An 18,929-nucleotide genomic window follows, 5' to 3' on the forward strand; every position below is an offset into this window, starting at 1 on the left:
TTTAATGAAGTGCCGTTTTCCACTTCTAACCACTACACCCATAACTTTTCTCCAGGACGATCTAGCCCTAATCTGGGGTCTAGTAGGGATGCCCTTATCGTCACTGTAACTGAGCCAGGAGCTTCTTTTACAGGAACTAAACCAAGGGAAAGAATCCATGGGGGAACACAATGTGCCATCAGACAAGAAAGTGCACCTCCCTTGTGGATCACTGAAGACTATTCCAGCCAGTTCTTCATCTTGGGGGTGCAAGATAACTCCCGCAAACTACCTTTGCAACTGAGAGAAGCTTGAAGAGTGAAGCTAGACCCTACTTACCTTCACAAGATTAGCCAGATGCTGCATCATAAAAGTTGGTAAAGGTCGTTTGTATGTGCAGCCTTAAAATGATTGCCAGCTTCATCCCATTAATAGAACAAAATACGGGACAAAACCTTGAAGGGGCCACCCACATTGCTTCCAAAAACACCTAGACAGGAAATATTATTTTTCCATCTGCATTCTTGCTAGTAAATCTCACTAGAACGCAGAATTCCTCTGAGAAGCTTTCCTAATTTCCAGAGGAATTAAGATTCCAGCATTGAATGTACCCAGGCAGCTTTGGGGAAAAATTTGGCGGGTGCTAGTTTATAGAAAGCTGATCTAAAGCATCCTGTGCTTTAGTTGTTGGCTCTCAGTCGCCCTCCAAACCTCTCCACATAGCAAAATTTTATGACTCATTTCCTTTGGCTCCCAAGGATTTAGGAGATGAAAGCATCAGCAAGCCAGAGGCTCCAGGCTAACTTCATTCCTGGCCAGGGCTGTGTCCAGGATTTTAAGTCTGCAAATTGCCATGTGTTTCTGTAATTTCCTTAGCACAGGAATCTCTATTAAGTCAAAGTGAGTGAGACACCTACACAGCAGGACCTAGAAAAAGGGAACTCAGAAAGGGGCTGTCTATATTTGCTAAACAAAATTAATACATTTTTCAAAGAAATGTTTGAAAACATTGTAAAAAGAATGGCAGGATGCACGAACACACAAAAATGTTTCTGCTTGACACACATTTTTTTAAATTAGAAATTTAATATTCAAAACACACAAAAACAATAGGATATAAGCAATAAACAAGAAATTGGGAAAAATACCTCACAGTTATGACTTCCCTCCTTTTTTCTATCAAATAATTCTTATTCACATTCCTGTTTGGGAATTGTGTTCCCTCAGCTAACCAGAAGAAACCCCTTCTTTAAAATGGATCCTGGCCTGAAGTCCATTCCTCAGAGAAATCCAAGCCAACATGTCCCTTCCACATTGTTCACATCTGTGTAGAAGAACAGGGAAATTCTCTGGTATTTCACCAGGCTCAAGGTTGACTCAGCCTTCCATCCATCCAAAGTGAGTAAAATGAGGACCCAGAGTCTTGGGGGCAATAGGCTAACTCTGTAAACTGCTTAGAGAGGGCTGTAAACACTGTGAAGCATTATATAAGTCTAAGTACGATTGCTATTGCTGGAGCAGATAGAGAGGAAAGATGAGACACATAGAACATTATAGGAAATGGATGGAGGTAGCTACTAACTAGAGGATGGGGAGAGAGAGAGGGAGGGAGTATAGCACTAGGTACATATGGAGGTTAGGATTAGAGAAATGTAGAGATTCAGAATAGAGAAAGATGGAAAGATAATTAAAAGTCTATGGAGATTCTCATGCATCCAAGTCACGGTTGTTCCAAAGTGCTTTTTCAAGAGGCAACTGGACTGTTTCTTCTTTGGAGACGTTTCGCTTCTCATTCAAGAAGCTTCTTCAGCTTTGACTGGATGGTGGGGAACATGCTCTGCGCATGTGCACACTAGGAACAGGCTCTAACTCTTCTTCTGACTCACTGCTGTCTTAGCTCCTCTCTTCCTCCTACGCAGAGTCCTCACCTAAGCTTTCCCCAGCCCCCAGGATTGGCTCATGTTCCTCCCCAACTTCCTCACTGTCTGACTCTGCTGCCAGCTCCGTAGACCTCGGGCAGGCCACAACAGCCATACACAATTTCTTAATACATACATGCATACATATCTAAATCCTGCCTTTTTATATATAGAAATAACTCAAGATGGCAAATGTACCTAATAAGATCTAAGAGCCTTTTCTGTGCCCCAGCATGGCAATTCCCCTCAATGCTGTGAAAAGGAACACCCACACAACTCCAGAGAAAGATAACTCAGATCTCCTCCCTCATGTTTGATACTAAGACATGTTTGACTAAAAAGAATAAAGCAAGAAATTAAATGGTTAATTTATCAACTGGGCTTCCAAAGAGAGAAGAGAAACCAAATTCAAGATTCCTCTACACACATCAAATTTTGCTTCATATGGAATTTCTTGTGTGCGATAAGAGAGGAATTTTGTGTGAAACACTTCCCACAATCTGGACACTTGAATGGTTTCTCCCCTGTGTGTAACCTTACATGATTTATAAGGCTAGACCTGATACTGAAAGCTTTCCCACAATCTGGACACTCATACGGTTTCTCCCCTGTGTGAGTCCGCCAGTGTATCACCAAGTCAGAATTCCGACTGAACTTTTTCTCACATTCAGGACACTCATATGGTTTTTCTCCTGTGTGAATTCTCTGGTGTTTAACCAGATAGGAATTCTGACTGAAACCTTTCCCACAAAACAGACACTCAAATGGTTTCTCTCCCGTATGAGACCTCTGGTGTACTAACACATGAGAATTCCGATAGAAACCTTTCCCACAAATTGGACACTTATATGGTTTTTCTCCTGTGTGAGTCTTGCGGTGTTCCACAAGGTGGGAATTTTGAATGAAACTTTTCCCACACTCCAAACACTCATACGGTTTTTCTCCTGTGTGAATCCTCTGGTGTACCACCAGGTCAGAATTGCAATTGAAACCTTTTCCACAATCAGGACATTCAAATGGTTTCTCTCCCTTGTGAGTCCTTTGGTGCATGAGCAGTTTGGAATTCCTACTAAAAAATTTCCCACAATCCAGACACTCATATGGTATCTCTCCGGTATGAATTCTCTGGTGTATCACCAGGTAGGAATTCTGAGTGAATCTTTTCCCACAATCCGGACATTCAAATGGTTTCTCTCCTGTGTGACTCCTCTGATGTATCACAAGCTTGGAATTCTCCTTGAAACTTTTCCCACAGTCCGGACACTCATATGGTTTCTCTCCTGTGTGAGTCCTCTGGTGTACCACCAGCTTGGAATTCTGCTGGAAACGTTTCCCACAATCCGGACACTCATATGGTTTCTCTCCCGTGTGAGTCATCTGGTGTTCCACCAGGTGGGAATTCCGACTGAAACTTTTCCCACAATCCGGACACTCATATGGTTTCTCTCCTGTGTGAGTCCTCCGGTGTCTCACCAGGTAGGAATTCTGACTGAACATTTTCCCACAATCTGGACACTCATATGGTTTCTCTCCTGTGTGAGTCCTCTGGTGTATCACCAGTTTTGAATTATGCAGAAAACTTTTCCCACAATCCAGACACTCATATGGTTTCTCTCCTGTGTGAGTCCTCTCGTGTATCGCCAGATTGGTGTCCATGCTAAATCTTTTGTCACAATTGGAGCACTAGTAGAGTTTCTCTTCGGTATGGGTCCTTCCACAAGTCACGAGAAACCTTTTCTGAGTAAAGCTTTCTGTTGTACCCCAAACATTTGTATGACTTTTCACGGGGTGGTTCAATTTATGCATCAATCAGATGTGATCTGCAATCTGTGTTTTTCCCAAACTTGGTAGTCTGTGGGGATTTTCCAACACTGATATTCTTGGATTCTTGAGGAGACCAACAATGTTTCTGATCTCTTACCTGGTGGTTTTTTGATTCATGCTACTCTTTCCTTCCACAAAGGCTTTCGTTAATGGCTGCCAGTTTTGGCTATCCATGGAACCTTTTTCTTCCCACTGACTTCCAGGTGTTCTTCATTTAGAAATTATCCTCTTTGACTTGTCATGTAATGCTTCCTTGCGTTCCAGATATTCTTTCTTTCCAGCTGAAAGCTTTACTTTCATAATTCTCTCCATTGTCTCTAATCAGCTGGAGAAGGAGAAAAGTTTTTACACTTTTTGGAGGAAGTGGAAGAGTTTGATTGATGGCTTCTTTTGCATTTTAAGGCTGTTTCTCATTGTCTGTTGTCCAGAGTGCTCTTCTTGGCATCCTCTTTGTCTGTAAGATTAATATTAATGGGTTAGTTTCATTAATGTTTTAAAATGGCTGCATGATATGCGAAAGCAGCAGTGATACCCCATATATTACCATGAAAAAACAAACACCAAAATTCTAGTTTAATCTCTGCCCTTAATTATGATTCATTTGGCATGTAACCGGCTAGCCAATCCAATTATCAAACGAATCACAAAATTATCCTTTCAGCTTGAGTAAATCACACATAGTATGTGTGTGTATTCATAGTATTCAAAGTATTCCGATCCTATTCACTTCTATCAGTTTTGTTATGCTGTTGATCGATTCTACAATTGTCAAAATTCATTTTTATGTTATAAATTCCACTAATAGTGAGATTATAAAAGCCCAGTCTAGCACAATACCAATTAAGAAGAAAAATAACAGCTCTTAAAAGAAACCAACATGGCTGCATAAAGAGCTCTCTGACAAATTGAAAAACAAAAAGGATAAGTATAAAAAGTGGAAAACGGGGCAAATAACTAAAGCAGAATACCAGCAAATAGCCTGAGCCTGCAAAAATGAAGTGAGGAAAGCTAAGGCTCACAATGAACAAAGGCTTGCTCATTGACAAAAGTAAAAAATAAAAAGCTTCTTCCAACATGTTAGAAACAAGAAAAAAGTCAAGAAAACAATTGGTCCATTGCTGGGAGAAAGTGGCAAAAAGGTGACAAGCAACAGGGAGAAAGCAGAATTACTTAACTCGTTTTTTGCATCTGTCTTTACACAAAGGGAAAAACAGCACCACAAAAAACAGATTAGGAAGACAACTTAAAATAGGGAAGAAAATGGTAAGTGAGTCTACCCTAGATGAGTTCAAATCACCAGGACCAGAAGGTTCTGAAGGAACTGGCAGATGAGATCTCAGAACCACTGAACTACAGTATATCTTTCAAAGATCCTGGAGCACCGAGGAACTGACATAAGACTGGACAAGAGCTGATGTAGTTCTCATCTTCAAAAAAGGGGAAAAAATAGATCCAGGAAACTACAGACCTATCAGCCTGACCTCAATACCAGGGAAGATTCTGGAAAAGATAATCAAGCAACGAATCAGCGAACACCTAAAAGCAAACAAAGTAATAACCAAAAGCCAACATGGGTTGTTAAAAAAAGATCACGCCAGAGACTTCCGGTTTGCGAGCCTCGGCGACGGCGGTGTTTCTTTAAAGACCGCCAGCCCCGCCGCCTGTAGAGCCGCCCCGCGATCGAGGAGCGGCTCGAAAACTCCAAAATCTTGAAGATTGAAGGAGAAGAGATAGCAGGGTACAGGTTGAGCCCCTGTAACCCCCCAGGGAACTGTTTCTGGGGAGGAAACAGGCGTGGCTCCCTTCCAACCTGCTGAAACTCCGGGCGGCGTGGGACGTTTCTGCTAATTAGCAGAACAAGCCGGCAGCAGCAAACTCTTAAAGCGAAAGGAACTAATTTTAACAATCAACGGAAATATCAACTTGAATCCAGAAACTTGAAAACTGCAAGTATCAGTGCTTTGTTGACTTTCTAATTTAAAAGAGAAAGTGAGTGAGTGAAAGTGATTTGAAAAAAAATGGCGCCCAGCATTTGAGTTAATGAGCTAATGAAAGTGGATTTGTGAAGCCTTCTTGCTTTGTTACAAAGTTATAAAGCTGCTACAAAGTTGCTCTATCTAAAGAAAAAATTTCTTTTTCTAAAATTTGACTTTGTTTTACTTCAGCTTCACTTGATTAAATCTGGGGGACTTTTTTAGAAGCTTTTGTGGAAGAGGGAAAGGAAAAAGAACTTCCCTCTTTAGAAAAATTAGCTTACGTGGCACAATGGCTTCAAAGAAGCAGGAAGGGAAGGCATCAGGGGGGGGATCCCCCACACATAAACATCAAACGCAACTTCCCCCTGCTCAACAGTTACAAACTCAGAAAAAAGAAATTGATGTGGGAGATTTAAAAGACTTTATTTCTAAAACTTTGGATGAAAAATTTCAAGAATCTCAACAGGAAATAGATCATAAACTTCAAAAATCACATGAGGAATTTCTGCAGGAAATTAATGAAGTTAAAGATATGGTGAAGCAGAATCAAAATATGGTGACCAAAAAAATATCAGAAGTGGCGTCTGGCCTGGCAAATTTTATTGGGAAAGTTGATTTTAAAGTTGAAGAACTCAAATTAGAAGTTAATGTTAGGATGAAAGATAATGACTATAAAATTGAAGAAGCTGATAATAAAATGCAGAGAATTGAAGATGAGATTGTCATGATACAATTCCGGGCGATGGAATTTGCCATACGGCTTCGGGGAATTCGAGAGGAGGAGAGACAGGACTTGAGACAAGTTTGCTCTGAAGCCTTGGCTAAGATCTTACAAGTTAACCCTGATCTGGTATTTCACAAAATAGATAAAATTTACAGAGTGAACTCTTGGGTGGCCAGACAAAGACAACTGCCTAGAGATGTGGTCATATATTTTACTGAGAGAGAAATTAGAAATGAAATCCTCCAAAAATCTTTTCACACCTCTGTACAAGTGGGGGGCTCACGACTTGTAATTTTTAAAGAATTACCTCCTAAAATGCTGAAAGCTAGAAAAGAATTTGGTTTTCTTGTTAAGGAATTGAAAGACTTACAGATACCCTTCCGGTGGGACGCGCCAGCTGGGATAATTTTTAGATATAAGGGAGAAGGATATCGATTGAATACTGTGGAGAAGGCACAACATTTTTATAGTACTATTCTTAAGGAAAGAACACCATCTCCACGTACATCTACAGTTTTGGAGATTAAGGAGAGTGAAGAGAGGCAATTGGAAGAACAGCCTAAGCAGGAATTAGAAAATGTGCAAGGTGCAGAAGGAGGTTTTCTGAGTGAGCCCTTGCTGGATTCTTCTCCAATTTTGGATTTGATTCAGTTGACTGAAGTTAAAGATCAACGTATAACTAGAGCTCAATCTAAATTACTTAAACAAAAGCAACAACAACAACAGGAAAGACAAGACAAGAAGGCAGCAAAGAGTACCCCACAAGAGAGTGGAGCTATGGGAGGAGCAAGATCGAAGCTCTTGGATGAACTTCAAATATTTTGCTCTGCGCTCCAGAAACAGGCCGATGACCCTTAAGTGTTTATCTTGGAATGTTAATGGGTTGAATTCAGCACAGAAAAGGAAGAAACTATTTACATATTTGAAACAATTTAATAATGATATAATATGTTTACAAGAAACGCATATTACAACTCAAGATCAGAAATATCTGATAAATTCAAAATTAGGAGTACATTATATATCTTCAACTTCGCAGAAAAAGAATGGTGTGGTTATTTATGTTAATAAAAAATTAACAGCAAAAGTTATAGAACTAGATCAAGATGGTAGGTTTGTAGCAATTGAATTGCTTACAGCAAATGGTCAAATTCTTTTGATTGGAATTTATGCTCCCAACCAACAACAGGATTGTTTTTACAAGATGTTACATACTAAAATAGTGCAATGGGACTATAGATCTATTTTATTTATGGGAGATTGGAATGGAGTAATTGATTCTAAATTAGACAAAAAGAGCTTGGCAAAGTCTAGAATTAGACTACCGCAGACTTTTTTTGATTTGAAAGAAGATATGGAACTAAAAGATGTTTGGAGAATACATAATCCAAATGAATTGGATTACACTTTCTTTTCCGATAGACATAGATCCTTTTCTAGGATTGATTTTATCCTGTTGTCAAATGATCTACTTATTAAGACAAAAAGAACAAAGATTTTTCCAAGAACTTTGACTGACCATAGCCCTGTATGGATAGAAATTGAGATGGATAAGGTTGAGAGACGTTCTTGGAGATTAAATGAGAATTTGTTTAGATATGAAAAAAATACAATAGAACTTAAAAAGCATTTGAAAGAATTTTTTGAGATAAATTTGAATAAAGGTACCCCAATTGAAATTGTTTGGGACGCTAGTAAAGCTTATATGAGAGGGGTACTTATCTACATGAATTCTAAACATAGACTGTTCCGACAAAAGAAAAGATCTGAGTTGGAAATGGAAATAAAGAATAAGGAACAATTACTTATTAAAAACCCAACAGATGAAAGAATACGAAGTGCTATAAAACTTTTGAAAGACCAATTTCAAATGCTTATGGCGGAACAAGTTGCAACAAGTTTACAATACGCGAAGCATAATACATTTTGCAATGCCAATAAACCGGGCAGATGGTTGGCTTACACACTGAGGAAAAAACAAAGTATACGGACTATTGATAGTATTAACATTGGAGGGAAAGAAATTTTTCAACAAAAATTAATTAAAGAAGCTTTTGTGGATTATTATACTAAATTATATGCCAAAGAAGAGGTGCAGAATGGACTTATAGAAAAATATTTAAAGGATAAGAGAGTTACAAAAATTACTGATCAACAAAAGGAAAGAATGAATTATCCTATAACAGAGGAGGAGATAATAGCAGCAATTAAGCAGCTAAAAACAGCCAAAGCTCCTGGCACGGATGGTTTGACTGCAGTGTATTACAAAACTTTACAAGCTGAAATGGTGGAACAACTTAGAGACTTATTTTGCAATATTCAACAAGGGGGTAAAATACCCCCATCTTGGACAACTGCTTATATATCTCTGATACCAAAGGAACAAGTTGGTCCTAAAAAACCAGAGAACTACAGACCAATATCTCTTTTGAACACAGACTATAAAATTTATGCGAAGGTATTAGCCAACAGGTTGATGCCAGTAATCCAAAAAGTAATTCATGAGGACCAAGCGGGATTTATTGAGGGCAGATATATGAAGGATAATGTAAGGCAAGTAATAGACTTATTGGAATATCTTGATAAGAATAAACAGATTTCTGCAGTGCTGGTTTTTTTGGATGCGGAGAAAGCCTTTGATAGAGTGGATTGGAACTTTCTACTAAAGACTTTAAAAAAGATGGGCTTTGGGGACCAATTTATACAGTCGATCTCAGCAATTTATCAAGAGCAAAAAGCACAGATTATTATTAATGGAAGTTTGACGACAGAGTTTAAAATTGAAAAAGGAACAAGACAGGGATGTCCGTTGTCCCCACTTTTATTTATATTAACATTGGAAGTCTTGCTAAATACAATACGGGACTCAAAAATTTTGAAAGGTATAGTGATAAGGCAAGAGGATTATAGAATAAAGGCATTTGCAGATGATCTGGTTGTTACCCTATCACAACCAATGGAATCAATAATCCTGATGAACGACATTATACAAGACTATGGTAGAGTTTCAGGTTTTAAACTGAACTCAAAAAAGACTAAAATGATAGTTAAGAATATGACACAAGATCGTAAACACGAGCTTGAAAGGAGGGCAGGTTTTGAAATTGTACCTAAGGTAAAATATCTTGGAATTCAGGTTGCAGAATCAAATATGAAATTGTTTCAAAATAATTATGAGGTGTTGTGGCGAGAGGTTCAGAAAGACATGGAGACTTGGAAAAAGCTGCAACTGTCTTTACTTGGAAGAATAGCAGCAGTTAAGATGAATATTTTGCCAAGATTTCTGTTTTTGTTCCAAATGATTCCGGTGCTTAAAAGTGACAAACAACTGAAAGTCTGGCAGTCTGGTGTGAATAAGTTTGTCTGGAACGAGAAAAAGCCGAGAGTGAAATTGAAAATTATGCAAGATGTTCCAGAAAGAGGAGGCCTTAAACTCCCAAACCTACAGTTATATTATGATGCAGCAGCTTTAACTTTAACAAGTGACTGGTTTGGAAATAAAAAGGCTGGAATATTGAATGCAGAAAGTTTTGATCTTGAATTTGGATGGCATGCTTACTTATTCTATGAAAATAAAGTGGATAAAGTATTTAAAAGTCATATACTTAGAGACTCCTTGATGAAAGTTTGGAAGAAGCACCGACTCAAATGGGATTATAAAATACCGCTATGGCTGGATCTTGGTCATACCTTGTGGAATACAAATATAATGTCACTCGGGGGGTTTTTATATAAAGAGGTTCTTTTTACAGATGCGGGCAGATGGCAGCTGAAGACATTGCAGACACTGTTGGACGAAGGGATTAATTTAACCTGGTTACAATATAATCAATTACAAATGAGATGGAAAGAGGACCAAAAAACTGGTATTATGTTGCATGAGGAAGAATTGGTTAGACATATAAGAGAGAAAGGTCCAATGCATATTAAAAGGCTTTATAATGTTTTGTTAGAAAGAGATTCAGAAACGGAATTAGTTAAAGATTGTATGATTAAGTGGGCACAGAATTTTGAAGAACCAGTGATGCTGGAAACTTGGGAAAAAATTTGGGTTCAGAATGTTAAATTTACACAGTCGCAAAACCTGAGAGAAAATTTTTATAAAATGTTTTATAGATGGCATTTAGATCCTAAAAAGTTGTCATGTATGTACCCTAATGTTCAGCCAAAATGTTGGAGATGCGAATGTTTGGATGCTACGTATTATCATGTATGGTGGACCTGTAGGAAAGTTAAGGCTTTTTGGATAAAAATTTGGTGGGTCATGCAGAATGTTTTGAAGAAAAAAATTCAATTTTCTCCACAATTGTTTTTATTGGGTATAGTTAAGGGTTTTACACGGGGTGAAATAAAACTAATATTGTATATGATAACAGCAGCAAGATTGTTGATAGGTAAATACTGGAAGAATGAAGCTTTGCCTACTATTGAGGAATGGACTTTGAAGATGGCCAGTTTTGCAGAGATGGCGAAGATTTCAGCGTATTTAAAAGATTGTTCACAAGAGACTTATGAATGGGAATGGAAAAGGTGGATAGAATATGTTCAGAACAAATACCAAACTAGAAAGTATCAAATAGCTTTTATTTGAAAATAATGTATTAGAAATATTTTAATGTAAAGAGACAAAGAGGAAAAATTATATAGGGGGAGGGATGGGTTCAGGTTTATTTATTAGTGTTATTAGTTATGAGTATGTAATAGGGAAGTCTGGGGGGGGAGGGTTAGGGAGGGTTAGGGAGGAGGGGAAGTTTGGGGAGGGTGGTGGGGGGGTGAAAAAAGGGGTGAAAATGTAATTGTAAAACTTTTGCAATAAAAAAAAAAAAAAAAAAAAGATCACGCCAGACTAATCTTATGGCATTCTTTGACAAAGTGATAAAATTAGTGGACCACAGGAATGCTGTCAATATAATCTACTTGGACTTCAGTAAAGCATTTGATAAAGTAGACCATAACCTACTACTTGATATAATAGAAAAATGTGGGTTAGACAGCATCACCACTAGATAGATTTGTAACTGGCTGACTAACCATATTCAATGTGTAGTCGTCAATGGAACTGCATCTACATGGAGGGAAGTATGCAGTGGGGTAACCCAAAGCTCTGTGTTAGGCCCAATATTCTTCAACATCTCTGAAGGGACCTGAACGTCTCTGAAGGGACCTGAAAATGGCTGTCCACCGATGGTGGCCATCCAACTGGATTGAGCTTGAGAGAACTTGCAAGGAAGAATGGCAGAAAATTCCCCAATCCAGGTGTCTTCTCATGTCATACCCCAAAGACTTGTAATAGCTGCCAAAAGTGCTTCAACAAAGTACTGAGTGAAGGATTTGAATACATAGGCCAATGTGGTATTTCAGGGTTTTTTGATTTTAATAAATTTACAGACATTTCTAAAATTCTGTTTTCTGTTTTCACTTTGTTATTATTGATGTAGATGAATGAGAAAAAATGAATTTCAACAAGTGTAAAATCAGACTGCAAGCGTAACAAAATTGACAGACGTGAAAGGGGTCTCAATATGTCTTCCTATTCACACAGAAATACACTCCTAAGAATTTATTTATGTAAACAGTTATGTGTATTTCAGTCTGCAAAATGCCCCAGAAGTGCATTGACTCAAATTTTTTGATCTAACATTAGAGACGTGCGGACATTAATAGTCAAGAGCCTTGGTGGCGCAGCAGACTAAAGTGCTGTTAAGTAACACCAGCTGCCTGCAATTACTGCAAGTTCAAATCTCACCAGGCTCAAGGTTGACTCAGCTTTCCATCCTTCCGAGGTAGGTAAAATGAGGACCCGGATTGTGGGGGCAATAAGCTGACTTTGTATAAAAAAGAACACCGCTTAGGGGCGGCCGAAAGCCCTACTAAGCAGGTATATACAAAAGCATCAAGGCTATTGCTTAATGCATTGTAAGCCGCCCTGAGTCTCCGGAGAAGGGCGGCATATAAATCGAACCAATAAATAAATAAATAAATATAGATGAAATGGTGTCCAAATCCTGTGCAAGATTGAAAGCATCTGTTTTGCCCATGAAACTTCTCCCTTGCCAAGAAAGCAACATCTCAATAACATCACGAGGAATGAAGTGATAGGTGAAGGTGAGGGAGATGGGTGGTTAAGAAATATGAAAAAATACACTGCTCAAAAAAATAAAGGGAACACAAAAATAAGACATCCTAGATCTGGATGAATGAAATATTCGTAGTACAGTATATCAAGATTTATTTAAATCTCCCTGCCGAAAATCACAGGCAGCAACTTTAGATCGTGCAGCAAAAGGATGAAAACATTTGGGGAGAGAAAGAATATGGAGCAGGAACCAATATGTTTCATTCTTGTCCCTTCGCTGCTGCTTCCAGGCCGAGGAGGAACCGAAATGGCCCGACTTGCTCCCGGCTTCTCCCCCGACCTTCCCTCCACTCACCTCCCAGGAGCCGCTCCGACCCTTCAAAAAGCACAAGAGGCTCCGCCGACGCCTTCATTCTCCCGTGAGTAACCCGGAAGATGAACTTCCTCTCTCCTCCTCCTCCTCTCTAGCACTCTAATACTCTATGGTTTCAATTGGTTGTAGCTCGGCCTCTCTTTCCGCTGCTGTACTGTATTCTCTGCTTTCTGGGGGATTCTTTGTAGAGCGACATCTAGCGACCTAAGGTTGAAAATCACCCTCGTCCTATCTCTAACCCAGGGGCCTCCAACCTTGGCACCTTTAAGCCTGGCGGACTTCAACTCCTAGAATTCCCCCGCCAGAATTGCAAAGCTGGGAGTTGAAGTCCCCCAGGCTTAAAGGTTGCCAAGGTTGGAGGCCCCTGCTCTAACCCTAAAGTGTTTGCAAGAAGTTTCATGGATTCCGTGCTTCCTTCTGTGCCATCAAGTCGTATTCGACTCCCACCGAGCACAGGAATAGCTTTCTATTCTATATGACAATCTATGCTATACCTTTTCTTTCAGGTCTCCCAAGAGTTCACTCATTTTCCCTCTTCCTCCAACTATACCGAAGGAAAGCATCCAAGGGGAGGTGGGGGAATGAAGTATAACAGCCAACCTGAAAGGGAACCTCCCTTGGGGGCTGCGGAAGATTGTTCCAGCCAGATTTTAGCCTGGGATGTGTGTGTGCAGGAGAACTCCTTGAAATCTGCCTTGGCAAATGGTTGGAGCTGTTATAGTTAAGCTGTTGAATGGAAGCCTCTAGCCCTAGTCTGTCCTTTGGGGTCTGGTAGGGAGGCCCTCATCCTCACTGCAACTGAGCCAGGAGCTTCTTTTGCAGGAACTAAACCAAGGGAAAGCATCCGTGGAGGGAACACTATGTGCCATCAGGCAAGGACAAAGCGCACCACCCTTGTGGATCAGTGGAGACTATCCTAGCCAGTTCTTTCTGTTGAGAAAGGATAACTCCCCAAAACTATATTTGCGACTGAGGGAAGCTTGAAGAGTGAAGCTTGACCCTACTTAGCTTCACAAGATTAGCCAGGTGCTGCATCACAAAAGTTGATACAGGTCTTGTTTCAGGGGTGGGTTCTAAATTTTTTTACTACCGGTTCTGTGGGCGTGGCTTATTTTGTGGGTGTGGCTTGGAGGTCATGTGACTAGGTGGGCGTGGCTAGCTGGTCAGAGTCATTTCTGGAAGGTCCTCGCACTTACGACCCGACTCATTTGTTTGCTTTTAACACTGATCAGCTGTAGGACGGCCCTTTGAAGCCCCGCGGCAAGAGTTTAAACAGTTTTTTTCCCTCTAGTCATCAGCTGGGACTCAGGAGGCAGCAATAGATTGGGGGTGGGACCAAATAAAAGGTAAGAATAACGTGGGTGGGTGGATGGGTGGGAGGGCGGGGGGGGAGAACCGGTTTGGTGACGTCATATCGTCACCGCTACCGGCTCGGCCGAACCGGACCAAACCAGGAGGAACCCACCACTGTCTTGTTTGTATCTGCAGCCTTAAACAATTGCCAGCTTCATATCTGCCAGGATTACCCTCAGTAAGCAACCTGGTTTAACACCTACATGGAACTGCTAGGGGAAGCCATTCATCCTGTGCTATCCAATTATGTACAAGTTGTCCTTGATTTACTTCATTTAGTGACCATTTCCAGTTACAAGGTTATTGAAAAAAGTGATATGACTATTTTTCACACTTAAAGGCCACTGCAGCATTCTAACATGATGAAAATTCAGACTCTGGGCAATTGATTTATCTTTGTGAGCTGCAGTGTCCTGGGGTCATGTGATCCCCTTTGATGACTGAGCAAGTGGACAACTTTGGGAATCTCCTAGACGCACATTTTTTTTTTTTAATTTGATTTATATGCCGCCCTTCTCCAAAGACTCAGGGCGGCTTACAATGTGCTCAGCAATAGCCTTCATCCTTTTGTATATTTATACAAAGTCAGCTTATTGCCCCCACAACTGGGTCCTCAATTTACCTACCTTAGAAAGGATGGAAGGCTGAGTCAACCTTGAGCCTTGGCGAGATTCGAACCCTGCAGTAATTGCAGGCAGCTGGTCTTAATAACCAGCTTAATAACAGGGTGCCTTAAACCCCTGTACTACCAAGGCTCTTCCTGCTTGAGGCTGCCATGGCTGGGGGAGGGGCTTTCAACAGATTCATCTTTTTGAACATTTTTTGAAGGACTGTGTAACAATTTTGCCCTTCACTGAGTTCCATGATGTTTTCACCCATTCACAAACTTGAGTGACAATGGGCCTCCTCATTCGTCCAGTGGGTGTCAGATGATGATTACCAGCAGCCATCCATTTGTTCCACTCTTCTCACATGTACACATTGAATGGCTTGTTGATGGAAACGTCAAGAGGTTGCAACTGGCTGGTAAGACCCCCAGAATTACAGCTAGATGAGTCTTCACTTCTTTGAATCTTTTCTTTGTGGTTTCACTAATATGTGCTAAGAAAGCCTCTGGAGCCTGGGGAGGGCCGAAAACGGGCCTACTGGGCCCACCATGCTATTGTGTGCCAAAAGCAGAGGGGAGCGTGGGGGGGGGTCACATGCACATGCACGGGAGGGCAGAGCGCATTGAATTATGGATGTGGGCACACGCGCCCATGATCCCCCCACACTTCCCCCACTTTTGGCACACGACAGCAAAAAGGTTAGCCATCACTGCCCTATTCAAACAAGTACTAACCCTAACCTTAACCCTAACCCATTATATACAGGTGCTAACCCTAACCCGATGCTAACCTTAACTCCTAACCCAGGGGTCTTCAAACTTGACAGCTTTAAGACTTGTGGACTTTAACTCTCAGAATTCTTAGAGTTAAAGTCCACAAGCTGACTGCTTTAATACTAACCTGTCAGACAGAAGCTTCTTCAAGCAAGCGGCTTTGGGACGTTCTCCTGAAGGCAAGCGGCGGCATGCAGTGGGGGGATGGGAGTGGGGGGTGGTCTGCAGCTTTGACTGCTTAAGGCAAATGGGGTGTGTGTGTGGCTTCGGCTCCTAAAGGTGAGTGGCAGCGTTGTGGGGGTGGATGGCAGTGGCTTCGGCAGTGGCTTCTCCAGGCAGGCAGCGGTGGCTCGGATGGTTTCTACAGCTGAGGGGCAGCTCAGGCGGGAACTCAGGCAGCGTCTCAATTTATAGCAAACGGTTCCCAGAACCGTTTGCTCTTCACTTTTCTGATTGGCGGTTGGATCCCAGAATACCGCCAATCAGCTGTCTGTTGCCAGAGTTGTCATCAGTGTCACCGTTCCTGCCATCGCCATCACACCAACTCCCTCCCCCCTGGTATGCCTGATGCTACATTTGGAGTATAAGACGCACCCAGATTTTCACCCTCTTTTTGGGGGTAAAAAGGTGCGTCTTATACTCCGAGAAATACGGTAATTAGTAAGGCCTGGAGGCCGCTAGCATGCAGGGGCCAACTGTGTCCCGCAGTAACCACAGCTCACACAGCACAAGTGAGTTGATTCCCTCTCCAAGCAGCAGGTGGAGGCAGAGCAGGGGAGAGGCCAGTGATCTGGACGCACTGCATGGGCTGTGGGAAAGCCAAGAGTCAGTTGGCCAAGGGAGGCTCTTTTCATGTGACAACGGCAACAGATGGAGACAGAGGCAGAGGGGGGCGGGAGGCATGTGGACGCGACACGTGGAAAGCCGAAAGTCAGTGGGCTGGAGTGGGTAGACAGCCACAAGTGGCTCATTTTCGTGTCTCTCACCTTGCCTGCAGCCCATGTGGTGCATCCGGATCACATGCCTTCCTCCCCGCACTTCTGCATCCATCTACTGCTTGGAGAGGGAATCAACTCACCTGCACTGCATGGCCTTGGCAGCCTGTGTGCCAACCAAGGGACTGGCGGGCTGCAGCTGCTGCCAGATACCATCAGTCCCCATGTACTTACCGCCTGTTATACGCGCAACAGGGCAGGGCCCCCAGGTGGGCTGATCACTCTGAAATTGTGTTTATTTAAAAATAAGACTGGTTCTTATTTTTGGTGAAAGACGGTACATGTTTATATCCCCCTCTATTATAAGTAGAAATTACTCAAGGCGGTAAATGTCCCTAATAGAGATCCAAACTTGCTTTCTCTGGCCCAGCAATGGCAGTTCCCCTTCAGTCCCCGTGAAAAGGAATGATGGCACTGGGCCAAACTGAGGAAGCTCGGATCTCCTCCATGTTTAATAATAAGACATGATTGACTATAAAGAATCATGCAAGAAATGAAATTGATTTCTCATCTTGGCTTCTCATCTGGACACTCATCTGGTTTTTCTCCTGTGTGAGTCCTCTCACACTGTGTATCACCAGCTTGGAATTATGCAGAAAACCTTTCCCACAATCCAGACACTCATCTGGTTTTTCTCCTGTGTGAGTCATCTGGGGTTCCACCAGGTGAGAATTCTGACTGAAATGTTTCCCACAATCCAAACATTCATATGGTTTCTCTTGTTCTCCTTCCTTCCTTTCCTTCCCCTTTCTTTCTTTTTCCTTCCTTGCTCTCTTCCCCTCTTTCTGTCTTTTTGTCTTTCCTATCCCTTCTTAGATGCTCAATTGAAAAGGGGAAACATTCCTTGCCTTGTGATCAAGTGCCACTTTTGCTAGTAGCTTGTGGCCACTTATATGACTGAGACCAAACCAGGCTCCGGTTATCCCATGCTTACATTTCACGAGGGCATCTGCAGACTATGTAGTACAGCAAAACTGTTAAAATGATGGCTCTGATAGTTGATCAGAGCTCCTCTGTTTTTTATGTGCAACAGCTTTAGCGATTAAGGACAGATGTAAGTTAGTTGCTTTTCTACTAATACATAATCCATAAAAGGGCTCTCCTGTAGGGACCCTGCCATGGTCTAGTTCAGACTGTAAATATAGCAAAGGAAAATATTTCCCCCCACTTGCTTTGTTTCGTTTTCCCCACTAGAAATAGCTGTTTGGAACACACACAGAGGGGATACAGTAGAGAGCCTTGGTGGTGCAGCGGACTAAAGTGCTGTTAAGTAGCACTTAGCTGCCAGCTGCCTGCAATTACTGTGAGTTCAAATCTCACCAAGTTCAAGGTTGACTAAGCCTTCCATCCTTCCGAGGTAGGTAAAATGAGGACCCGGATTGTGGGGGCAATAAGATGACTTTGTATAAAAAAGAACACTGCTTGGGGGGGGGGCGGCGAAAGCCCTACTAAGGAGGTATATACAAAAGTATGAAAGCTATTGCTTAACGCATTGTAAGGCGACCTGAGTCTCCAGAGAAGGGCGGCATATAAATCGAACCAATAAATAAATAAATAAATAAATAAATAAATAAATACTTTCCTAAGAGCTCACAATTCAAGAATACCAATGTGCACATGAGGCATCTCAGGGTGAGGAAGGCAATGGGGAGTCTAGTGATAGAACAGGCCCACAAGGTCTCCCTGACCCATTTAGATACCACATGCTTCTCCCTCCCTTCCTGCCAGAAGGACTCACTTACCTTGCAAACATCTGTCTCCTCTCTTCGTTTCTCTGTTTCTTTGCCTCTGAGGAAAGGAGAGATTTGGCTTGGAAATGCTTTTTGTGCTGAGAATGGATGCTCCTGGGTGCTATATTGTGCAGATTCAGGCACCCATCCTCTTTTGCTGAGAGTCAGGGACCCAGAAACTTTAATTCTTGGTGTGAAATTTTTGCCAATCTGCTCCTCCCTTCCCCAAACTACTTTCCACTTAACTACTTAATAAGACCTCTTTAAATGAGAAATGGTGTTTCCCCAAAAATAAGCCCTTGTGCTTATTTTGGAGGGCGCCCCCCCCCCCCAAAATTTGACAAGGTCTTTTTTTTTGGTGAAATACGGTACATGTTTGTATCCCCCTGTATTATATGTAGAAATTACTCAAGGCTGCAAACGTACCTAATAGAATTCCAAACTTGCTTTCTCAGCCCCAGCAATGGCAGTTCTCCTTCAGTCCATGAAAAGGAATGACGGCACTGAGCCAAATTAAGGAAGCTCAGATCTCCTCCCTCATGTTTAATAATAAGACATGGTTGACTAAAAAGAGTGACACAAGAAATGAAGAAATGAAG

General features: G+C 41.5%; 1 protein-coding gene across 1 annotated transcript; it reads right to left on the reverse strand.

The window, feature by feature from the left end:
* Nucleotides 1–1,086: 1,086 nt before the first annotated feature.
* Nucleotides 1,087–12,918, reverse strand: LOC139312042 (zinc finger protein 84-like). The gene is made up of 2 exons (XM_070936567.1): nt 12,854–12,918; nt 1,087–4,176 (listed from the first exon to the last, which is right to left on the reverse strand). The coding sequence occupies exon 2, from the start codon at nt 3,552–3,554 to the stop codon at nt 2,307–2,309; it is 1,248 nt and encodes a 415-aa protein (XP_070792668.1). The 5' UTR covers nt 3,555–4,176; nt 12,854–12,918; the 3' UTR covers nt 1,087–2,306.
* Nucleotides 12,919–18,929: the final 6,011 nt, after the last annotated feature.

This window comes from Pituophis catenifer, unplaced genomic scaffold (assembly GCF_029215685.1).
Source record: "Pituophis catenifer annectens isolate HBS135680 unplaced genomic scaffold, rPitCat1.0.hap2 SCAF_2, whole genome shotgun sequence".
NCBI lineage: Eukaryota > Metazoa > Chordata > Lepidosauria > Squamata > Colubridae > Pituophis > Pituophis catenifer.

Bases quoted from the DNA above. Each gene is read 5' to 3' on its own strand.
- LOC139312042 (XM_070936567.1), bottom strand. From the start codon at position 3,554: ATGGACACCAATCTGGCGATACACGAGAGGACTCACACAGGAGAGAAA.